Source organism: Myxocyprinus asiaticus, chromosome 26 (assembly GCF_019703515.2).
Source record: "Myxocyprinus asiaticus isolate MX2 ecotype Aquarium Trade chromosome 26, UBuf_Myxa_2, whole genome shotgun sequence".
NCBI lineage: Eukaryota > Metazoa > Chordata > Actinopteri > Cypriniformes > Catostomidae > Myxocyprinus > Myxocyprinus asiaticus.
This window is the reverse complement of record NC_059369.1, coordinates 25,171,907-25,192,047: the sequence shown is the minus strand read 5'-3', so window position 1 is coordinate 25,192,047 and position 20,141 is coordinate 25,171,907. Positions and strand designations below refer to the sequence as shown.

The window sequence follows — 20,141 nt, the reverse complement described above, 5'->3', positions numbered from 1 at the left end:
TTACACTAGGGCTGGCGATATGACGATATACATCGTGGCGACGATATAAAGTGTCAACCTATAGAGATTTTGCTCTATCGTGTATATCGCGATATGTAAATATCCATGTGCTCAGCGTGGGCTTATCTATCAGTGGGCAGGGCTTCACGAAAGACTGAGAGAATTGAAGAAACATGGACAGGGTTTATGCAGCATTGAAATTTTTCTGCGGCCGCCAAAGCAATTTGAATTAACTTCATCGCGCGTTTTGCTCTTTAAAAGTGCTAAATATTCTTCTCATCTGACACAATATACAAATAATAACATACAATGTACATTATACAATACACAATACACACAATATAGAATACACATTATACAATAAAAAATAGTATATATAGTATATACAAATGTACAGTAGGTTGTATTGTACTGTATTGACATTCAGGCTGTTGGTTGATAGTCAGTTGCCAGTGTGTTGTTAAGAGAGAATATCATTTATGACAGTCCAGTGTGAGATAATAAGATTAATAAAGTGCAGTGCTGATGTATATTGATCGTGAGAGATCAAGAGTTCAAAAGTCTGATTGCTTGGGGGAAGAAGCAGTCATGAAGTCGGCTGGTGCGGGTCCTGATGCTGTGATACCGCCTGCCTGATGGTAGCAGTGAGAGCAGCCCATGGCTCGGGTGGCTGGAGTCTCTAATGTTCCTCCGAGCTTTTTTCGCACACCGCTTGGTATATATGTCCTGGAGGTAGGGAAGCTCCTGCTAATGATAATGTGTCTGGCAGTTCGCACCACCCTTTTCAGGGCTTTGCGGTTGTGGGCGGTGCTATTGCCGTACCAGGCGGAGATGCAGCCAGTCAGGATGCTCTCTACAGTGCTGGTGTAGAACCGTGTGAGGATGTGGCAGTTCATTCCAAACTTCCTCAGCCATCTCAGGAAGAAGAGGCGCTGATGAGCCTTCTTCACAACGGCCTCAGTGTGGACAGACCATGTGAGTTCCTCAGTGATGTGGACACCCAGGAACTTGAAGCTGCTGACTCTCTCCACTGGTGCTCCATTGATGGTGATGGGGCTGTGTTCTCTTTCTCTTCTCCTGAAGTCCACCACAAGCTCCTTTGTCTTACTGATGTTGAGGGAGAGGTTGTGCTCCTGACACTACTGTGTCAGAGTGTGCACCTCCTCTCTGTAGGCTGTTTCATCATTGTCAGTGATCAGACCTACCACCGTCGTATCATCAGCAAACTTAATGATGGCATTGGAGCTGTGTGTTGCCACACAGTCATGTGTGTACAGGGAGTACAGCAGTGGGCTGAGAACGCAGCCCTGTGGGGCTCCAGTGTTGAGGGTCAGTGATGAGGAGATGTTACTGCCCATTCTAACCACCTGGCGTCTGCTTGACAGGATGTCTGAGCTTTTTAAGACCAGAGCCATGAGTTGATGAGTTTCTCATCAAGCTTGGAGGGCACTGAGCTGTAGTCTACAAACAGCATTCTCACATAAGTGTTCCTTTTTTCCAGTTGGAAGGGAGCAGTGTGTATTTTAGATGCAATGGCATCATCAGTGGAGCAGTTGTTGCGGTAAGCAAACTGCAATGGGTCCAGTGATGGAGGCAGCACAGAGCAGATGTAATCTCTGATTTGTCTCTCAAAGCATTTGCTGATGATGGGGGTCAGAGCAACAGGACGCCAGTCATTAAAGCAAGTGACTTTGGATTGCTTTGGTACAGGCACAATGGTGGATGTTTTAAAGCATGTGGGGACTACAGACAAAGAGAAGGAAAGGTTGAAAATGTCTGTAAAACACCAGCCAGTTGCTTCACGCACGCTCTGATGACACAGCCCGGAATGCCATCTGGACCCGCGGCTTTACGGATATTCACCCGTCGGAAGGACCGGGTTACATCCGCTACAGAGACGGAGAGTGAACTAACCTCTGTAGCTTTGGCCGCGAGAGCTCTCTCCGTAAAGGCGGTGTTATTTCCCTCGAAACGTGCATTAAAAGTATTTAGCTCATCCGGGAGAGAGGCAGCTGTGTTCACGGCAGAGTTTTTATTCCCTTTAAAGTCCGTGATGATATTAATTCCCTGCCACATGCTTCTAGAGTTGGTGGTGTTAAACTGTCCTTCAATCTTTTTCCTGTACTGGCGTTTTGCTGCTCTGATAGATGACAGAATGGTCGACACAGAAGCATGAGAAATTCCAGATCAGGAAAGCAGAAAGACTTGATAGAATGTACGTTCCCCTGATCACACCAGGATTTGTTGATCATAAAACATACACCACCACCTCTGTTTTTACCTGAGAGGTCTTTCGCTCTGTCCGCTCGGTGCACGGAGAACCCCGTGGGTTCGATGGCTGAGTCTGGAATCTCCGCAGACATCCAAGTTTCTGTAAGGCAGATAATGCAGCAGTCCAACGTCTCTCGTTGGAAAGAGATCCGTGCTCTCAGCTCGCAGAGCTTGTTGTCCAGAGACTGAACATTTGCCAGTAGAATACTGGGTAGCGGGGGTCAATTTGCGTGACGTCTTACTCTGATGAGAACGCCGGCTCTGTTTCCCCTTTTCCTTCTGCGTTTCTGCGGCCGGGCTGCCCAGACAAAGGGCTCTGCTGGCGTGTTTGTAAACAGCGGGTCGGCATTGAGGAATTTGAAGTCCGGTTTATGGTGTGTAATTGCAGAACCAATGTCCAAAAATGTTTGTCTGTCATAGACAATAAGGCAGACAACATCCAAGACAAAAAAACATAAGAATTGTAAACAAAACAAACAAAAAACTACAATGTTGTGTCGGAGCTCGCAACGCAGCAGCCATACTCGGCGCCATCTTGAGTCCAGTCAATATCATTATCATGATACAAAATTACTCATATTGTGATCTAAGATTTTGGTCATATCGGCCACCCCTAAATGACACTATTCACAAAGTGACTGTCCCTTCTTTACATTGAATTCGTACATCGGAATTAATTTATTTTGTAGTCTAATGCAAAAATGTGTGCAATGTAAATAAAGCGGAGTGAGGAATATTCACACACTACACTCATGGTATACTGTATATTGCATACTAATGTAGTAGTATTTGATTCAGTTGAATATGAAAAGCTACTTGTTAAAAGACTCCTGAGGTGACATATACATTAATATTTATGCTGATATTCATTATATGTACACCTGCAGCTGTTTCTAGCATAAATAGTTTTCTCTTGAGCTGTCAGCAATAAACAAATGTGTGTGTCAGCTGGCTGCTGGATTAAGATGCCTCCAGTGTTAGTTTGCGTGTATGTGTGAACTTGAGCAAGGAACAGTCGTCCTTAATCACTAAAAACTGATAAACATGCATCTTCCTGCTGGGAGCGGCCAATCTGAGAACACTGATGTATAACTGGGTGTAGGCAAGAATGTCTCTGAGATGAGACACTTAAAATGCATGCATAGAGGTTTTTGCCACTTGAAACAGTTAACCCATAGCTATTCTATAGTTAACATAATCCTGGGTTAGATTGTTCCATGTGTAACAGGTCCTGCTCGACCCGCTCCGAGCAGGATTTGAACTGGTATCTCCGGCCCTGGCTACAGCCTCTAGCGTCAGTGATAGTGCACCTCTTGAGGCCAGGAGTGTGAAGTTTACACATACCGCACAGTTATCACGTACCAGCTGGCTCCTGTTACATGTTTCAAACTATCCATACTTTACCCTAGGTCAGTAAATAATCCTGGGTTTTCAGGTTTTGAGATTTCACACTGTACGTATGCAATCCCCTGGGTTAATATTCTAATATGCATATTGCTGTTCAGTTTCTGATTGGCTGTCTGTTGCTAAACAACTAGCCTTCACATTCTAAGAGATTGTTCTGACCGATCGTATTTTGGTGTTCAAAAAAGCAAGATGTAGCACAACTAACAGAAGCGAACGGCTATTAGTTCTTTTTAACTTGGTATCTAAAAAATGCGGTGCTCCAGCGCGAGACACTAAAAAACAGTAAAAGACCACCTAGCGAAGAGGTTTTTAAACTAGGATCCAGGGACCCCCGGGAGGCCACAAGGGGGTGCCAGGGGCTCCGCAGAAAATTTGCAGACATGTAAAAATGTATTTAAAAAAATAACATTAACCAAATTTGACATTCTATTCATTCTACTTTTTAAAGATTAATCATGAGATTTACCACAATTGTTTTTCAAATTGTCAGCTATTCCTTTACCACCGCCACCTTTAGCTTGCTCAGTACTGTAGCTGCCTTTATATTTTAGGAAGGGGGTACCTCGCAAGGGGTCTAGCATATGTTTACAAAGAAAAACAACTGAAAAACAGCACAGGTGGATGCAAAAAAAGTGTTCAGTGTGAAGGATCCTTAACACTGCATCGTTTTGCACTGTATACCTTTGGCACTTGGCTGTTTTTCACAACCCAGGATTAAAAACGGTGCTAACCCTCTTTCAGCATTAAACGTTGCTTAGACCTGGGTTTAAATGGGTCTTAATTCGGGGTTAAGGATGATGTTAACCCAGGGTTTTGCATAGAAAGAAAAGTTATTTCACACTTTAGTTTCAGAAAGGAATTCATAAGACATGAGTGTGTGATTGAGTGCTTGCACATTCACAGTTGCATGTTGCAATTCCTCTTTCGAGCCAGTGCTTGTCCATGGATAGCATGTGTACAGCATTATATGGCATCGTCAGCAAGCTTTGCCTGTTTACTATGAGTTCTGCTGCCAATGAAACTCATATGTGGAAGACGTGGCAAGTTGGTGGCCTCTAGTTGCCAGGGCAACCCACACAAATAGCAAAAGGTCTGTATCGGATGATTGAAATGCACAGGCTCACCTCAGCCAATATTATTAATATGTATGTGGAGTATCATCTATGACAAGCACCAAATGTCAGGCATCTGAGAGTGTTCTAGCGTGGACCTGCAAGCTCGTTCACTGCTGCTGTCAGATTTAACCTCTCGCAGTGGAACTCTGCAGGGAGACCAAGGGAAGGTGGGGGGAAATGAGTGCATGCTTGCTGCAGTAGCGTGAACTCTCTGGAAGCCATCCAGGGGACACGATAAAGATCTAAAGCCATGGAAAATTACGTTAACAGCTAAACATTAATGCCCATCAATATGTATGAAGCTGAGCATGTGTAGAACTTGAACTTATGAATTTATGCATTAAAGAATGTATGCATGCATCTTTACATGCAAAGAGAATTTACATGCATATGTATGGAAATTTGTCCGGAAAAGGGTCATTGGCTGATAGTGCGGCATCTTGTTAAAAAGCTGGTTAACTCCATTTCTGTGGGTTGGCAGGTGACCAATACTACAAGGATTTTGTTAGTGAGTCAATGGAGCAAGCACATAGTTAAGCAGCCAAAGTGGGTACCAGAGCACATGTTGATGTAGGACAGTGATTTCTGCATGGCAATTGCAAGAAGCAATCAATGTGTTCAATGTTGATTAAGCAAATTACTACTGACTGAAAGCAGGTATCAGTAAAGTTCCTAAAGGGTTAGTCCACTCAAAAATGAAAACAAATTAGATATCCCTTTATCTCTGATATGGCAGCATAAACAAACCAATGGGGGTTTCAATCCTGTTGTCCCTGCAGATTTCCGATGGAAATATGATGCAGGCAGGAGGTTAGACTGGTCTAAGCATTAGATTTGTTTGCATCTCACCACTTGCTGACATCTGTTGGTTTCAGGTAAATGGAATCATACCGCATGCACACAGATGAACACGCCACGGTACAAGCAAATCACATTCTCATCTTTGTTGCGGAACAGCTGTTGCGATCAAACTTGATCACCACAGGCAAGAACACAACAATCTGGCTTCTGTTTGTTGAATACGGCATGGGACTTTGGTGAAAATGTGATGCTGAAATTGAATGCAATCCTTTCCCATTGGCTCAGTGCTACCTTATGCAAAGACACCATGGAGGTCACCGACATGGCCTTTCAGAGATTTCCAGAGCTATTCAAAGACCAAATATGATTTATTATTTATTTTACAAACATTGCCAAGATGACATTGCTCCTAACAACTGCTAAGACATGCAAATTAATCTCATTCCTCCCACAGGGATTTATAATGATGTTCTGCTGAGCTTCCTCTACCTCCATAGCTCTGTATTAGAAATCCACTGACTTTTTCCGCTTAACTCCAGCCGATGAGAGCAAAATGTTAAACCTTGTTGCAGTACGTTGAAATGAGATGCCATGCAGAGCAGGAAGGCGGAACACAGGTCTCACAGGTTGAGACTCAATGGAGAGCTCTGAGTGGGGCTGCTTTTAGAGGAAAGAACAGATCTTGCCTCAGGGTGACTGATATCAACCTTAGATCATTACACAAGAGTGTTTAATTGTGAATATATTCTTTGCAGGAAAAAAAGTCCTAAACTGCTACAATTGATGAAGATTATCAGAAAGAAAACATTAGAGGAAAAAAAAAGTCTTCTTATGCGAAAATAAAAGCCTTACAAGCATATACGTATTAAACCATAAACAGTATAATCTGTTGAAAATCAAAACTGATAAGTTTCCAAAAAGCTTGCACTTTCGCAAAATGCACTGTAAATAGCTACACAAAAACAAAGTATTTAAATCTATTCTAATTGTATTTCTTCCTCTTTAATAAATAATCTAACATGGAAACCTGACATAATTAAAGTCTGCATCTACTAAACTGAAACCTGTTTATGTTTAATTCTGGAACTTGACTTGGCTAAAGTCGCATCTTCGAAATAAGTCCATGGATGTGTTTCAAAACTCAGTGAGCTGCCTACCTAGACAGCATGTTGCACGCGCCAGAGATGTCCAGAAATGCTATCTAGTTAGACAGTCCACTAGATTTTGAGACAACTCTTCTGCCCAGTAATTTCCTGTTTCTCTCTTTCGCCACTAACCTACCCTAATAAAGGCGAAAACTAACTAAATAAAATATTACAGTACTGTCCAGAACAGCTGCTTTATACTAAACAACAACGGGTGTATTACTACACGAGTTTACCTAGACCAAACTGGACAAAATGCAGTAATGAAGGAACCAACGTCATGGTTTAATATTGGTTTAATACACAAATTGAGACTTGAGAACCATAATTCTTCTCCAGTTAGATCACATAACACTTATTAACGCCAATTGCAGCTGGTTATTCTTGCTACCATCATCTATTCGTTAAGTACAACGCATTTAAGTTTATGTCAAACAGTTCACTAAACTTTTCCCACATCGAGATGTAGAGTATCAAATCAGTGGTTATATTGTAATACTAATAGCTTACCGGTACAGACATCTCGAGCGCCTTCTTTCAATCCACTATAGAGCTTGATGCTGATATGTTACAGATCAGTTTTTTCTCCTTTAACGTTATTCTGCAGAAAACATCAAATTATGTTATTAGGATTCTCTGGGAGTCTTTCTATTCCATGTTGTCTATAGTAAGTCGCGAGATCCGCCGCTCGCGTGAGAAGTTTGATATGAATGTTTCAGATATGTCCAAGCACCTCACAGAAAGGCTGCCCACCTCATAAAGGCAGCGCTGCGCAGAGATTTTAAAGAGCCTCTCCTGCAGATATCCTGTTAGACTTGAAAAATATGGCAGTTTAGATTACACCGCTTCTCTTCTTCTTCTCTTTTTCGTATAATGAGGAATGATTTGTCTTCAGTTCGTCCGTGTTGCAGTGGTGTACATTGACGACACTTCATAGCACAGCGATACAGCACGGTGCTCTCTCGCTCTCTCTCTCTCTCTCTCTCTCTCTCTCTCTCTCTCTCTCTCTCTCTCTCTCTCTCTCTCATGGAATCATCAAGTTCTGTTTAAAGGGATAGTCTCTTGTTAGCTCTCGCTGGAAAACAGGGCATTGCCTATATTTATTGTAAGGGTAACAATTTGTTTTATCAGAATCAGAATCAGAATGAGCTTTATTGCCAAGTATGCTTACACATACAAGGAATTTGTCTTGGTGACAGGAGCTTCCAGTGTACAACAATACAAAAACAATACAAAAACAGCAGCAATACATAGATAATAATAAAAAATAAAAAATTAAACTAATTATACACATACGTACATACACACACAGACACACACATACATACATACACACATACATATACGTAGTATTAATTCCCAGAGGAATTAAATGGCAGAAGAGGTTGGATGTGTTGGATAAATATAAAAAAAAGACTAAACTGTGTATTTCACATAGTTATTGCTCAATGGGGCAATTTATCTGTTCATGAGATGGATAGCCTGAGGGAAATAATTGTTCCTGTGCCTGACGGTTCTGGTGCTTAGAGCTCTGAAGCGTCGGCCAGAAGGCAACAGTTCAAAAAGGTAGTGGGCAGGGTGAGTGGGGTCCAGAGAGATTTTTCCAGCCTTTTTCCTCACTCTGGAAGTGTATAGTTCTTGAAGGGGGGGCAGGGGGCATTCAATAATCCTCTCAGCAGTCCAAATTGTCCTTTGTAGTCTTCTGATGTCTGATTTCATAGCTGAACCAAACCAGACAGTTATTGAAGTACAGAGAACAGACTCAATGACCGCTGAGTAGAACTGTGTCAGCAGCACCTGTGGCAGGTTGAACTTCCTCAGCTGGCGAAGGAAGTACAACCTCTGCTGAGCCTTTTTCATAATGGAATCAATGTGTGTCTCCCACTTCAGGTGCTGTGAGATGGTAGTGCCCAGGAACCTGAATGACTCCACTGCTGCCACAGTGCTGTTTAGAATGGTGAGGGGGGTCAGTGTTGGGGTGTTCCTCCTAAAGTCCACAATCATCTCCACCGTTTTGAGCATGTTCAGCTCAAGGTTGTTTTGACTGCACCAGACAGCCAGCTGTTCAACCTCCCTTCTGTATGCAGAATCATCGTCATCTCGGATGAGGCCGATGACAGTGGTGTCGTCTGCAAACTTCAGGAGCTTGACAGAGGGGTCCTTGGCGATGCAGTCACTGGTGTAGAGGGAGAAGAGTAGTGGGGAGAGCACACATCCCTGGGGGGCACCAGTGCTGATTGTACAGGTGCTAGAAGTGAGTTTCCCCTGTCTCACAAGCTGCTGCCTGTCCGTCAGAAAGCTGGTAATCCGGGAGACAACGTGACACCATGCATGAAGCAGACGTGTGAAACACGAGCTCTGCGCACTTTACTGTTTTTTTTAAATTATTTTCATGTTATAACTGGTGAGGTTCAATACACCCAGTTACATATTTGTTCTTTGAGGTAAACAAGGCAAAGAAGTCAAAATCCTCTGGCTCTGGAGACATTAAAAGACACTTACATGCTCAAGATGAAACCTCTGCGAGCCGGGGACTCGATTTGGACTGCACGTCGGGAGATGAAATTCAGTGTCAACTATCCAACATCTCGGTGATGCTGACGAAGGTTGTTGCTGACTTGGAGGATCTCGCTGTAATACGTCGATCGATTACGGTGATGGAAGCAAAGTTCTCTGAGTTGACTACAAGAGTGACAGAAGTTGAGAAACGAATAAATTATCTGGAATCATCCGAAAGGGAATTATCCGTTAATCTGCCTGTGACCAAAATAGTTGTGGAAAAAGTCTTGGAAAAACTGGAAGATTTGGAAAATAGGAGTCGAAGGAATAACATACGAATTGTTGGAATTCCTGAGCATGAAGAAGGCAGATATATGGTGAAATTTCTTGACGAGCTCTTCCCGAGTCTGCTCGACATAACAGGCCATAAACTGGAAATTGAGCGAGCTCACAGAGTCTTGGCTTGGAGATCTGCTGAGGGAGACAGGCCCCGATCAATTCTGGCCAAATTTCTGAGATCATCCGACTGAGATCTCGTGTTGCGTGAGAAGAGCTTTCTTGGAATAACCACAGTATTCTCTTGTTCCCGGACTTTGCGAATGCGACAAGAGAGAAACGCTATCGGTTCAAGGAATGTAAGAAACTCCTACATCAACGGAAGATTGCTTTTGCACTGATGTTTCTGGCCAAATTGAGAATAGAAACGAAGGATGGTCGCAGGGTATTTACGTGTCCAAAGCAAGCACTGTCTTTTATAAAAACAATGGATGAGTAAGCCATTTGGGGTTTTTCATGTAGCTCCAGAGTGGATTAACTCGCTGTACTTACTCTGGCTGTCCGAGGAAGCTGGGCGCCATTTTTGTTTCTTTTTGCGTTGACTCCGTCTAGCGGCTGGAGTTTGTTTTGTGGTATAACTCCTTCAAGAAACTTTTGCATGGACGGATGATCGCTTTTACACTGAAGGTCCCGGCCAGATTGAGAATGGATACTAAGAATGACTGCAAAATATCTTCATGCCTACACAAAGGATGTCTTTTATAAAGTTGACAGACTGTGTAAGTCATGGTGTATTTTTTTTTCATGCAGCCTCCGAGTAAATAATACACACTTGATCATTCGAGGAACCAGGATGCCTGTTTTTTTTAATTTTTTTTTTTTTATTGCTGGTTCCGCCTAGTGGCTGGAGCTTGTTTTGTGGAATAACACTGCTTCAGTACAGTTATGGATGAATCTGTTACTTCTTTGTGCTTATGCTTCCTGTTGGCTGGAGTTTGTTTTTGTGGAGTATTTTCGCGGGACATTGGAATTATCTGCTGTACTCATAACAGCCGGCTCACTGAACAATTGTCTGTCCGAGTAAACTGAATGGCTTTATATCAGCTGGAGTTTGTTTTGTGGAGGAACACACCTTCAAGACAGTTCTATGAATGAATCTACATGTTCTTTGTGTTTACTCTGCCTATTGGCTGAGGTCTGTTTTTACAAAGTATTTTCTGTTATGTAATTTTACCTCACAAAATTTGTGCAGATGCACTGGACTTGAGCATTCCGATGGCAAAGTAGTCGTGGGGGTTCTTGCATGCGTACATGGACTCTTTGAGTTTAGAGGGATTGACTCCGGTTGGCGCTGTCGTGCGCGGGGTTAATGCGCATGTTTTTCTTTTTCCTATTTGTTTTGTTCGGGGGGAAGTTCGGGGTTTGTTTGTTGCATTAATGGGGAATGTGGTCTGTATAATCTTGTTTTTGACACACGATATATTTTTTCTATTATATCAAAATGTCAAATGTTATGATGAGTAGGTTATCTCTCCCCACATGGAAAGTGAATGGGTTGGGGCACCCCATAAAATGAAGGAAAGTTATTTCTTTTCTTAAGCGTAAAAAATATGATATAGTGTTTCTTCAAGAAACGCATCTTTCCCCGCAGGAAGCTGAAAAAATTGGGAAGATATGGGGTGGACATGTTTTCTTTAGCGCTGGCTCAAGTAAGAGCAGAGGGGTCATTATACTGTTAAATAAACATCTACAATTCAAAATTCTCAAACAGATTAAAGATAAAATTGGAAGTCATTATTGTTTTAGCAGAAATTCAGGGGCAAAGGTTAATTTTGGCTAATATTTACACACCTAACGCTGATGATCAGGGCTTTTTTATAGATCTTGAAGGGATGTTGCAAGCCACTGGCACCCCTCATGATATAATACTGGGAGGAGACTTTAATCTTTTGATGAACTCAGTCCTTGATCACAGTGAAGCAAAAGTGTGTAAGCCCCCTAGAGCAACAGTGACGCTTCCTAGGATGTGTAAAAATCTTGGTCTTGCAGATATTTGGAGACTTTTGAACCCATCTGGTAGGGAATATACATTTTTTTCATCAGTCCACAAGATTTATTCAAGAATAGATTTTTTTTTTTTTTTTTTATATCTAAGTCCCTCATTTCATCTATTGTCGACTGCTCAACTGGAAATGTCTTAGTCTCAGATCACGCCCTGGTGAGTTTAGAGATGTTGCCACATACTGTACGTAGAAAAAGAAATCATACAGCTGGCACTTTAATGTATCCCTTTTGCAAAATCATGATTTCCAACAAATGTTAAAGGCTGAAATCAGTGTTTATATGGAGACCAACTGGTCCTCAGTATCCTCTGTGGGTGTGGCTTGGGAGGCACTTAAGGCGGTTCTTAGGGGTCGGATCATACAGTATGCCTCATTCACCAAAAAATCCAAAGCACGAGAACTCGTGGAGTTGGAAGAAAATATTAAAAGTGCAGAGGCAGAGCTGAAGCGCCAAATGTCGTCTAATGGCCTCAGAGAATTGACCCGTTTGAAATATAGATATAATACTATTTTGTTGCAGAAAGTGGAGTTATTCAGGGCAAGAAAGTCATACTTTGAGTCGGGAGACAAAGCAGGGAAGCTTTTGGCTAGATATACTATATAAAGCAGAGAGAGTCTTTTTCTATCATTCCCTCAGAGAAATCTGCTGGTGGTGAATTTTAAACCTCGGCCATTGATATTAATAATGCTTTTAAAGAATTATATCTTGATCTTTACAGTTCCACGTCTTCGTCTACTGATGAAGATATTAGAAACTTTGTGGAATCATTAGAACTCCCTAAATTGACAACTGAGCAAAAAAATTCTCTTGAATCTGAGATAACCTTGGAGGAGCTTGATGAGGTAATTAAGGCCCTGCCTACTGGCAAGGCTCCGGGGACAGATGGTTTTGCCGTGGAATTTTTTAGATCTTATACTACAGAACTGGCTCCACTTTTGTTAGAAATTTATACAGAATCATTAAAGAATGGAAAGCTTCCGCCAGCCAGGACACAAGCCCGGATCAGTCTGATTCTTAAAAAGGACAAAGATCCAAGCGAGTGTAAAAGTTACCGTCCAATTTCTCTGATCCAGCTAGATGTAAAAATTCTGGCAAAAATTCTGGCTAACCGATTAAGCAAAGTTATGACATCTCTTATACATATAGATCAGGTGGGGTTTATTCGGGGCCGCAGCTCTTCTGACAACATTAGGCATCTCATTAATATCATGTGGTCAGTGGCAAATGATCAGACTGCCATCTCACTTGATGCCGAAAAGGTGTTTGATATGGTAGAATGGGATTATCTTTTTAAGATGCTGGAAATATACGGGTTTGGAAATACTTTTATTGGATGGATTAAGTTACTTTATAGACAACCAGTAGTGGCGGTACAAACAAATGGAATAATTTCAGATTATTTTTCTCTGAATAGGGGCACCCGACAGGGTGTTTCAGAATTTCAGAATTTCTCCATTATTGTTCTGTCTTGCCCTGGAACCATTAGCAGCCGCGATAAGAAAGGAGGATGATTTTCCAGGGGTGGTGGCGGGAGATGTGGCGCATTATCTTTTACTTTACGTAGATTATATTTTATTATTCATCTCCGACCCCACTAGATCTATGCCTTTCCTCCACAGAATTATTAATTCCTTTTCTAAATTTTCAGGATACAGAGTTAATTGGTTTAAATCCGAAGCTTTGGCTCTGACAGCGTACTGCCCAGTAACGGCTTTTCAACTGGGTGCCTTTCAATGGCCCAAACAGGGCATTAAGTATTTGGGCATTTTATTCCCAGCAAAATTATGTGATTTAGTTAGAGTTAATTTTGACCCTTTAATAAAAAGGTTTTCAAGCAATGTGGGCAGGTGGGCTTCATTACATTTATCTATGACTGGGAAGGTTAATGTTATTAAAATGAATTGTATTCCAAAATTCAATTACTTGCTGCAGTCTCTCCCTGTAGATGTCCCCCTCTCTTATTTCAAGCAATTTGATAGTATAGCAAAGTCCTTCATTTGGAATGGAAAGCGTCCCAGGTTACATTTCAACAAGTTACATGGACTGATTGACAAAGGTGGGCTAGGCCTACCCAAGATTTTGTTTTATTATTATGCATTCCGTCTCAGACATTTAGCTCATTGGTCACTTCCACCTGAGAGAGACCCTGCCTGGTTTGGAATTGAACAGAAAGTTATTGCCTCTATTTTACTATTACAAAGCCTTTCTATTAAACTAAATTGGAGAAGTTAAGTCACACCCCGTTATCTCGCATCTACACGCGCTATGGTCAAAAGTGTCCAGATTGTTCAATTCAGACATTTATTTAAATGTTGCCTCAAGCATATGGCTAAACCCAAAGTTGCATATTGGTGAGTCCCCTTTCTTCTGGTCGGAGTGGATTGTGAGGGGTGTTAATACAATCGGTGACCTATATGAGAGTGGTGGGTTGAGATTGTTTGAAAATTTGGTCCAACATTTCAGGATTCCTAGATCTTAGTTCTTCAGGTACTTACAGCTGCGCCACCTGCTCTGTACTATTTTTGGGAGTAGCATACACCCCCCTAGAAGGGCAGATATTCTAGAAGTGGTGATAACTGCTTCTGGAAAAGGTCATGAGGCATCAGTGTATTAATTCAGAGTCTGGGGGATGGAGCTTCAACTTCTCTCAAGAGATTATTGGAGAGAGATTTAAATTTGATATTGGAGGAGGAAGTGTGGGCTAAGATTCTAAAAAACATCAAGTCTGCATCTAGAGATTCAAGGGTGCGTCTGATGCAATTTAAGATTTTGAATCTATTATATTGGACCCCCTCTAGATTGTATAGACTTGGTCTTAAAGACACACCCACCTGTTGGCGATGCCAATCAGAAGACGTGGACATAACCCATGTTTTTTGGGGATGTGTTAAAATACAGGAATTCTGATTGAAGATTCAGGGATTTATGTGTGATGTGTTTTCGGGGGGAGGTGTTTTAATTTATATAACTGATTCTGTATTTTATGTTATGTTTATTGGTTTTTGTGTATGGAATCAATAAAAATGTTAATAACAAAAAAAAAAAGAAAAAAGAAAAAAAAAAAAAGAAAAGAAAGCTGGTAATCCACTGACAGATAGACATGGAAACAAAGAGTTGGTGTAATTTATTCTGGAGTATAGCTGGGATGATGGTGTTGAAAGCCAATCTGAAGTCCATAAAAAGGATCCTCACATATGTCCCTGGTCTGTCCAGATGTTGCAGGATATGATGCAATCCCATGTTGACTGCATCATCCACAGACCTGTTTGCTTGATAAGCAAATTGATATTTTTATAGTGTTCATGTAACACGTATTACATGGTACTATTATTATTTAGTAATAAAAAATGTCAAGTACAAGCAATTCTACAAAATAATTACATAGTAAGTGCATGTAGCTCATTAGTATTACTAGTGTGACCATTAGACATAACCTGTGCACTGTATAAAGTGTGTACTGTATGTTGATGCCTTTTTCGTGCTACTGTCCTATTTGTTGTTCTGTTTCTACACTCAAAAAATAACTCTTTGACTGAACTTGATTCAATCAGTGGTTTCACATGTTTGAAATTAGTTTTCATAAATTAAAATTACAATGTAATTTCAACTTCAATATGTCAAGTAGAGGTAACCGAAATGAATCAAGTAAACCCAACAAAATTTAACATGTCAAAATCACTTTTTAGTGATATGCTTTCTAGTGACAGTAAATGTTAGCATGATAAACACATGCTGGTGGAAAGCATTACTGAGTGCACCCTAGTCACCATGCTATGGTTAGCACAGCAATTGCTCAATGGATAAAGCAATATGTAGAATATTCAAAATGTATTATTCCTCATAATTGTAACCCCCATAACTCCAACATAACAGAAATTTGTCTAAATATCAACATAACAAAGTATTAGACACTAACCAACACTAAGACTAACTGATATTCATCTTGCACAAAGACACATAAAATAATAATTCATTTTAACATTTACTCTCCCTGTCAAGTCCCATGCAAAGCATGTTGTGAACTAGAAATCCTCTGCCCATTTTCAGTTAACCAAACAAAAAAATATTCATGTTGTACAAACACAAATGGATAAAGTAAAGCTGACAAGACACTTTTTTGGTTTAATCAACTCTTCATTTTGTTGGTCCATTGGTTACATGAATTGTTTTGGGTAATATGAACATGGGAGGATTGAGTACAACATTGAAAGTAAATGTTTTTGAGGGTATTCATTTATTGTTCCCTGTGTCATGCTAACACCAATAGAACCCATTATAATCAATTATGCTGTCTACACTGGAAGTGTCCATTGCGGTGTGTCGCACTGTCAAATTAAACTGATGTCCTGTTCCATTTTGTGCTGCACGTGCTGGCACTACTACTGCCAACAACACAAATAAACAGAACCTTTAAAACGTTCATATCGATGTGTCCAGTGTAGACAGCATCAAGCCGTTGCGTTGCATCAATGGACGCGCCCAGTGTAGACAGGGTGTAAGAGTGATTAGATAAACTTCTTTCCTTCTCTTATTTGAGCAACGACAATAAACTTTCACAAGTGTAAGTAATAATACCAAAGTATACAAAATATTACCTTGGTAACTGCAGTTTTCTAATAAAACATCCTTGTTATTACAATTATTGTTGTTCAAATAAGACTAACTTGGAATGAGCTGTGATCTGAAAGAAAGAAAGAAAGAAAGAAAGAAAGAAAGATTTTTCTAAAAAGCAAGGATGTTGGTCAATTTTCTTTGACTCTTCAGTACTTTGAAAAATGCTGTGCTATAACTTAGTCAAAATTCACCAGCTGTTTATTATTCAGGGAATAAAGGCATTTCGTAGTTAAAAATCAAGTTTTCAAATGATGTCATAGGAAAACAGAAGCGTGTTTAGACGCTCCTTAGAGGCAATAATTAATCAAAGAAGATAAGAATATAAAGATTTGAGAAGTAAACCATAACATAAGAAAAAACTATACTTTTATAAATAAAGGTTCTCAATCAGCATTTAACAAATCCTTCAATTTGCACAAAAGTTTCTTTGTAGTGGAAAAAACTACTTTAGACTATAAAAGTGTTATTTAAAAGGTTCTTTTAACAATCTTTCACTGTTTCTTTGGGGAGTGGTTCTTCTATGGCATTTATTTTAAATATTTTTCCCATTCAAGTTGACATGTTGGAATGATGTACTTTGTTTGAAAACAATTATCTCAATTAATTATCTCTACTTCACTTTTAAAACAGTGTATATGTGTTCAGTTTTGAGGCCTCCTGAGACATTTGCTGAGTGGGAAAAGAAACACATATGTGCAGAAATAAAAAATCTCTACGGATATCTTCCAACAACAAAAAGATAAAGTGAAGAAATATGAAGCAGCAATACCCCTTTAACGTGATCAAAATGTTTTCGCAGGCTGGAGACATTCTAGATTTTTACATTGGAAGCCACAATACTAATAATGCTGACTGTCAAAAGAAAGTGATACTTACAAAATATCTGGTCTTTTAAATCAGTAAACACTGGATTATGGCCTAGGGATGGGTTCCATAGAGATTAAGCACATGCCTTCAAAAAAAAAAAAAAAAAAAGAGAATAAAAAGTGAACAATCTTTGATATTGTAATTTAACAAACAACAGTAATAATCCAAAATTTCAGCATCCCATCTACAAAGGCGTTCCTTTTAAGAGAAGAACAGTGCGTTATTAGGCAGACAGCAGATAGAAGTCTGTGTTGCGAGGGATAGTTCCTTTACAGGCAGTACCATTCTTAATGCTCTCCCAGACAGCTATACCTTGAGCACTGTGAGTGGCTTTTAATTACACAGGCTTCTGTGTGAAGATGGCCAAATGTCCTCTTCTTATTTTCAGATGTCTGTTAAATTGGTGTCATGACACTTCTTCCCTTTATCTGCCAACATTGGCCAGTGTTGATACGATAACATAGAAGAAGAAGAAGAAGAAGAAAAAAAAACCTTAGGAAAGAGGACCAAGGAAATCTCTTTGGTGGGCTGCCAAACTAGTCTGCAGCTAAATATGCTGTGGAGACACAGAACTGTATTTTAGCCATGAGCAACGCATTAGAAAAAACAAGCCTGTTTAAAGGGCAACATGTCTTCATCTAAAGTCACAGATATCAAGCCATAAAGCACAAGCTACACACTGACAAAATTAGAAGAAGAATTTTAAAGTAGCTTACACACAGGGAGTAGTATATGACTAACAGAGCTCTAAAGTGTCTCTTAACTCTGGCAACCTGAAGATAAGAGGCATGTGGAATATTTTAGCCAGCTGTTATTTTAGGTCCTCATCACAGTGATTGTTTATAATTGTCCACTCAACAGCGCTGTCTATTTTTAATGTTTCTGCCCCTGTTTGAAGTCCTACACTTGGTGACAGACAGATACACATGCCTGGAGGTGAAGTTTGGGCTATATATATTACAGGAATTCCGAGTGGACACCTAAGGCCCTGTGCCCGGTTGCATAAAACATCTTAAGTTTTTCCCTTCAGTATAACACTTAAACCCCTTAACTGAGGGAATGTCTTGATGGTGTTGCATATAACCCCTTATACACTTAAACCGTTAAGGGATTTACTACAGTGAGCGAGGTTTTGCTGCAATAAAACTCTACAATTACCATGGACACGGCATATCTCTGCGAACTTTCAGAAGATCGGAAATGTCCCGACCAACACTTGGGCAATTTTACCTCATAGAAAATACTTTAACTTTACACTATGATTTTATCTAAATATTATGGACTATTAAAGTTTCTCTGTATCATTATTCATGTGTAAATTATTGTCCGACCTCTTCTGAAGCATTGCGTAAACGGCGTTGTCACGTGTCACCTGTTAGTTTTCACAGCACTTTTCAGTATGCACCAATCAAAGTAGTTTATGATTACTGCATAAATATTTTTTTAAACTAATTTTCTGGAGGATACGCAGGCATATTTCCATTTGTATCTGAGGTACAATCATTGAATTTAATTGATTCAAACACTTTTTTTGTGTACACATTTTCCTGTGTAAATGTCCTGAGTTTCGCATGCAGACCAATTAATGGAGGATTCAGCTTTTACGGGCCGATAAGATTTGGATTAGAGGTGCAAGATGTTAAGATGCTTGTATAACTGTGCAGAGAACTGATAGCCATCCCAAATTAAGAATATTAGGGGTTTTACTCCTGCAACTTCAACAGTTTTTCATTGCTTAAAAAAACGGGGTTCCCCTATAGTGACAAATTCGCCTTGGCATACTGTACTCTTCAATTGGTTGTATAAACATAGCTATTTATTCATTTTTATAAACCTTGAAACTCTTAACCTATGTTTAAGGTGACGTTTTCCTAACCTTAGGACATACTTTAGGAAAATGACAGTTATGGGGCTTATGCAACACTTAAAGGTGCTATATGTAAGCTTGACAACAAGCGTTTGAAATAGGTACTGCAGTCCAAATTCAAAATATTGGAGAGTTGTCTGCCCCGCTCCAGACTCGAAGTTTATGCGGGTTGCCAGAATGTTGACACGCAAATTAGCCAACTCAGCATCCGTTTGAAAGGATTTCTGGGCTTTAAGCTATCTCCATCTTCCAAAGGCATCTCCAGTATGTATCCTTGTTTTACTACTCCTCCGGTCATGGTGGTTTTTAGATGGATGGCGAGGCTTTTTAGGTCGGGTGGAATCTGCTATCTCTGATCCAGTTAGTTTGCTGGCTTCCGTGGCTGCAGCACGCAGTGTTGCTTGCCTGCAAACTTGTTCAAATCTGGCAACTCGACAGTGTCGAAATACTATTGGTGAGTGGGCAGTGGGCGGGATCATACAGGCCAAAACATAAACAGAAATTCCGGAATGGACATTTCAAATTAGAATATACTGGCTGTAGCATTGTTATCGGAGAAGTCAGTATTTCAACTTAACATGTTTCCTAATTCTCTAATGACATATTATGGTCATTTTATGATTTAGTGCAGTAAAAATATTACATATAGCACCTTTAAACGGTTTTTAAGGGCACACTTAAAGAAGCAATATGTAACATTGACATCAAGCGTTTAAAATGGGTATTGCAGTCCTAATTCAAAATATTGGAGAGAGTTGTCTCCCCTGCCCCTCCTCCCCAGACTCGAAGCTCACGCGGGTTGCCAGGTTGAGGACACACAACAGGAACGAGCAAACTGACAATGACAAGCGACGAGCCTTACACTGTAAGTTGATCAGCTAATGTATACGTTTGCAATGTTGTTATTGTTTACAAATTGTTAACCAGCTCATGTGGATTTTTTATGACTCTGTCAGTGTTAGCTAGATGTATTGCTGGCTTCCATGGCTGCAGCGCGTTGTGTTTGCCTGCTAACTTGTTTCAAATCTGGCAACCCGGTATTATCGAAATACTATTGGGAAATGGGCAGTGGGCGGGATCACACGGGCCAAAACATAAACAGAAATTCCGGCCCGGAATAGACATTTCAAAGTAGAATAAACTGGCTGTAGCATTGTTTTTGGAGAAGCCAGTATTTACACTTAGCATGTTTCCTAAATGTCTGATAACATATTA

At 40.3% G+C, this 20,141-nt stretch overlaps 1 protein-coding gene across 5 annotated transcripts in view; it reads right to left on the bottom strand.

Moving 5' to 3' along the window:
- Window positions 1–7,688, bottom strand: part of LOC127417139 (breast cancer anti-estrogen resistance protein 1-like) — a 138,806-nt gene extending 131,118 nt beyond the window's left edge. For 3 of the 5 annotated variants that reach the window (XM_051656849.1, XM_051656854.1, XM_051656851.1), the window contains exon 1: window positions 7,250–7,688. In XM_051656849.1, the coding sequence (XP_051512809.1) occupies window positions 7,250–7,261 (12 nt within the window). In that variant the 5' untranslated portion in view covers window positions 7,262–7,688. Of the gene's footprint in view, window positions 1–6,083; window positions 6,128–7,249 lie in introns of those variants that run through there. The other 2 variants (XM_051656852.1, XM_051656853.1) reach the window with 2 other exon arrangements.
- Between the last annotated feature and the right edge of the window lie 12,453 nt (window positions 7,689–20,141).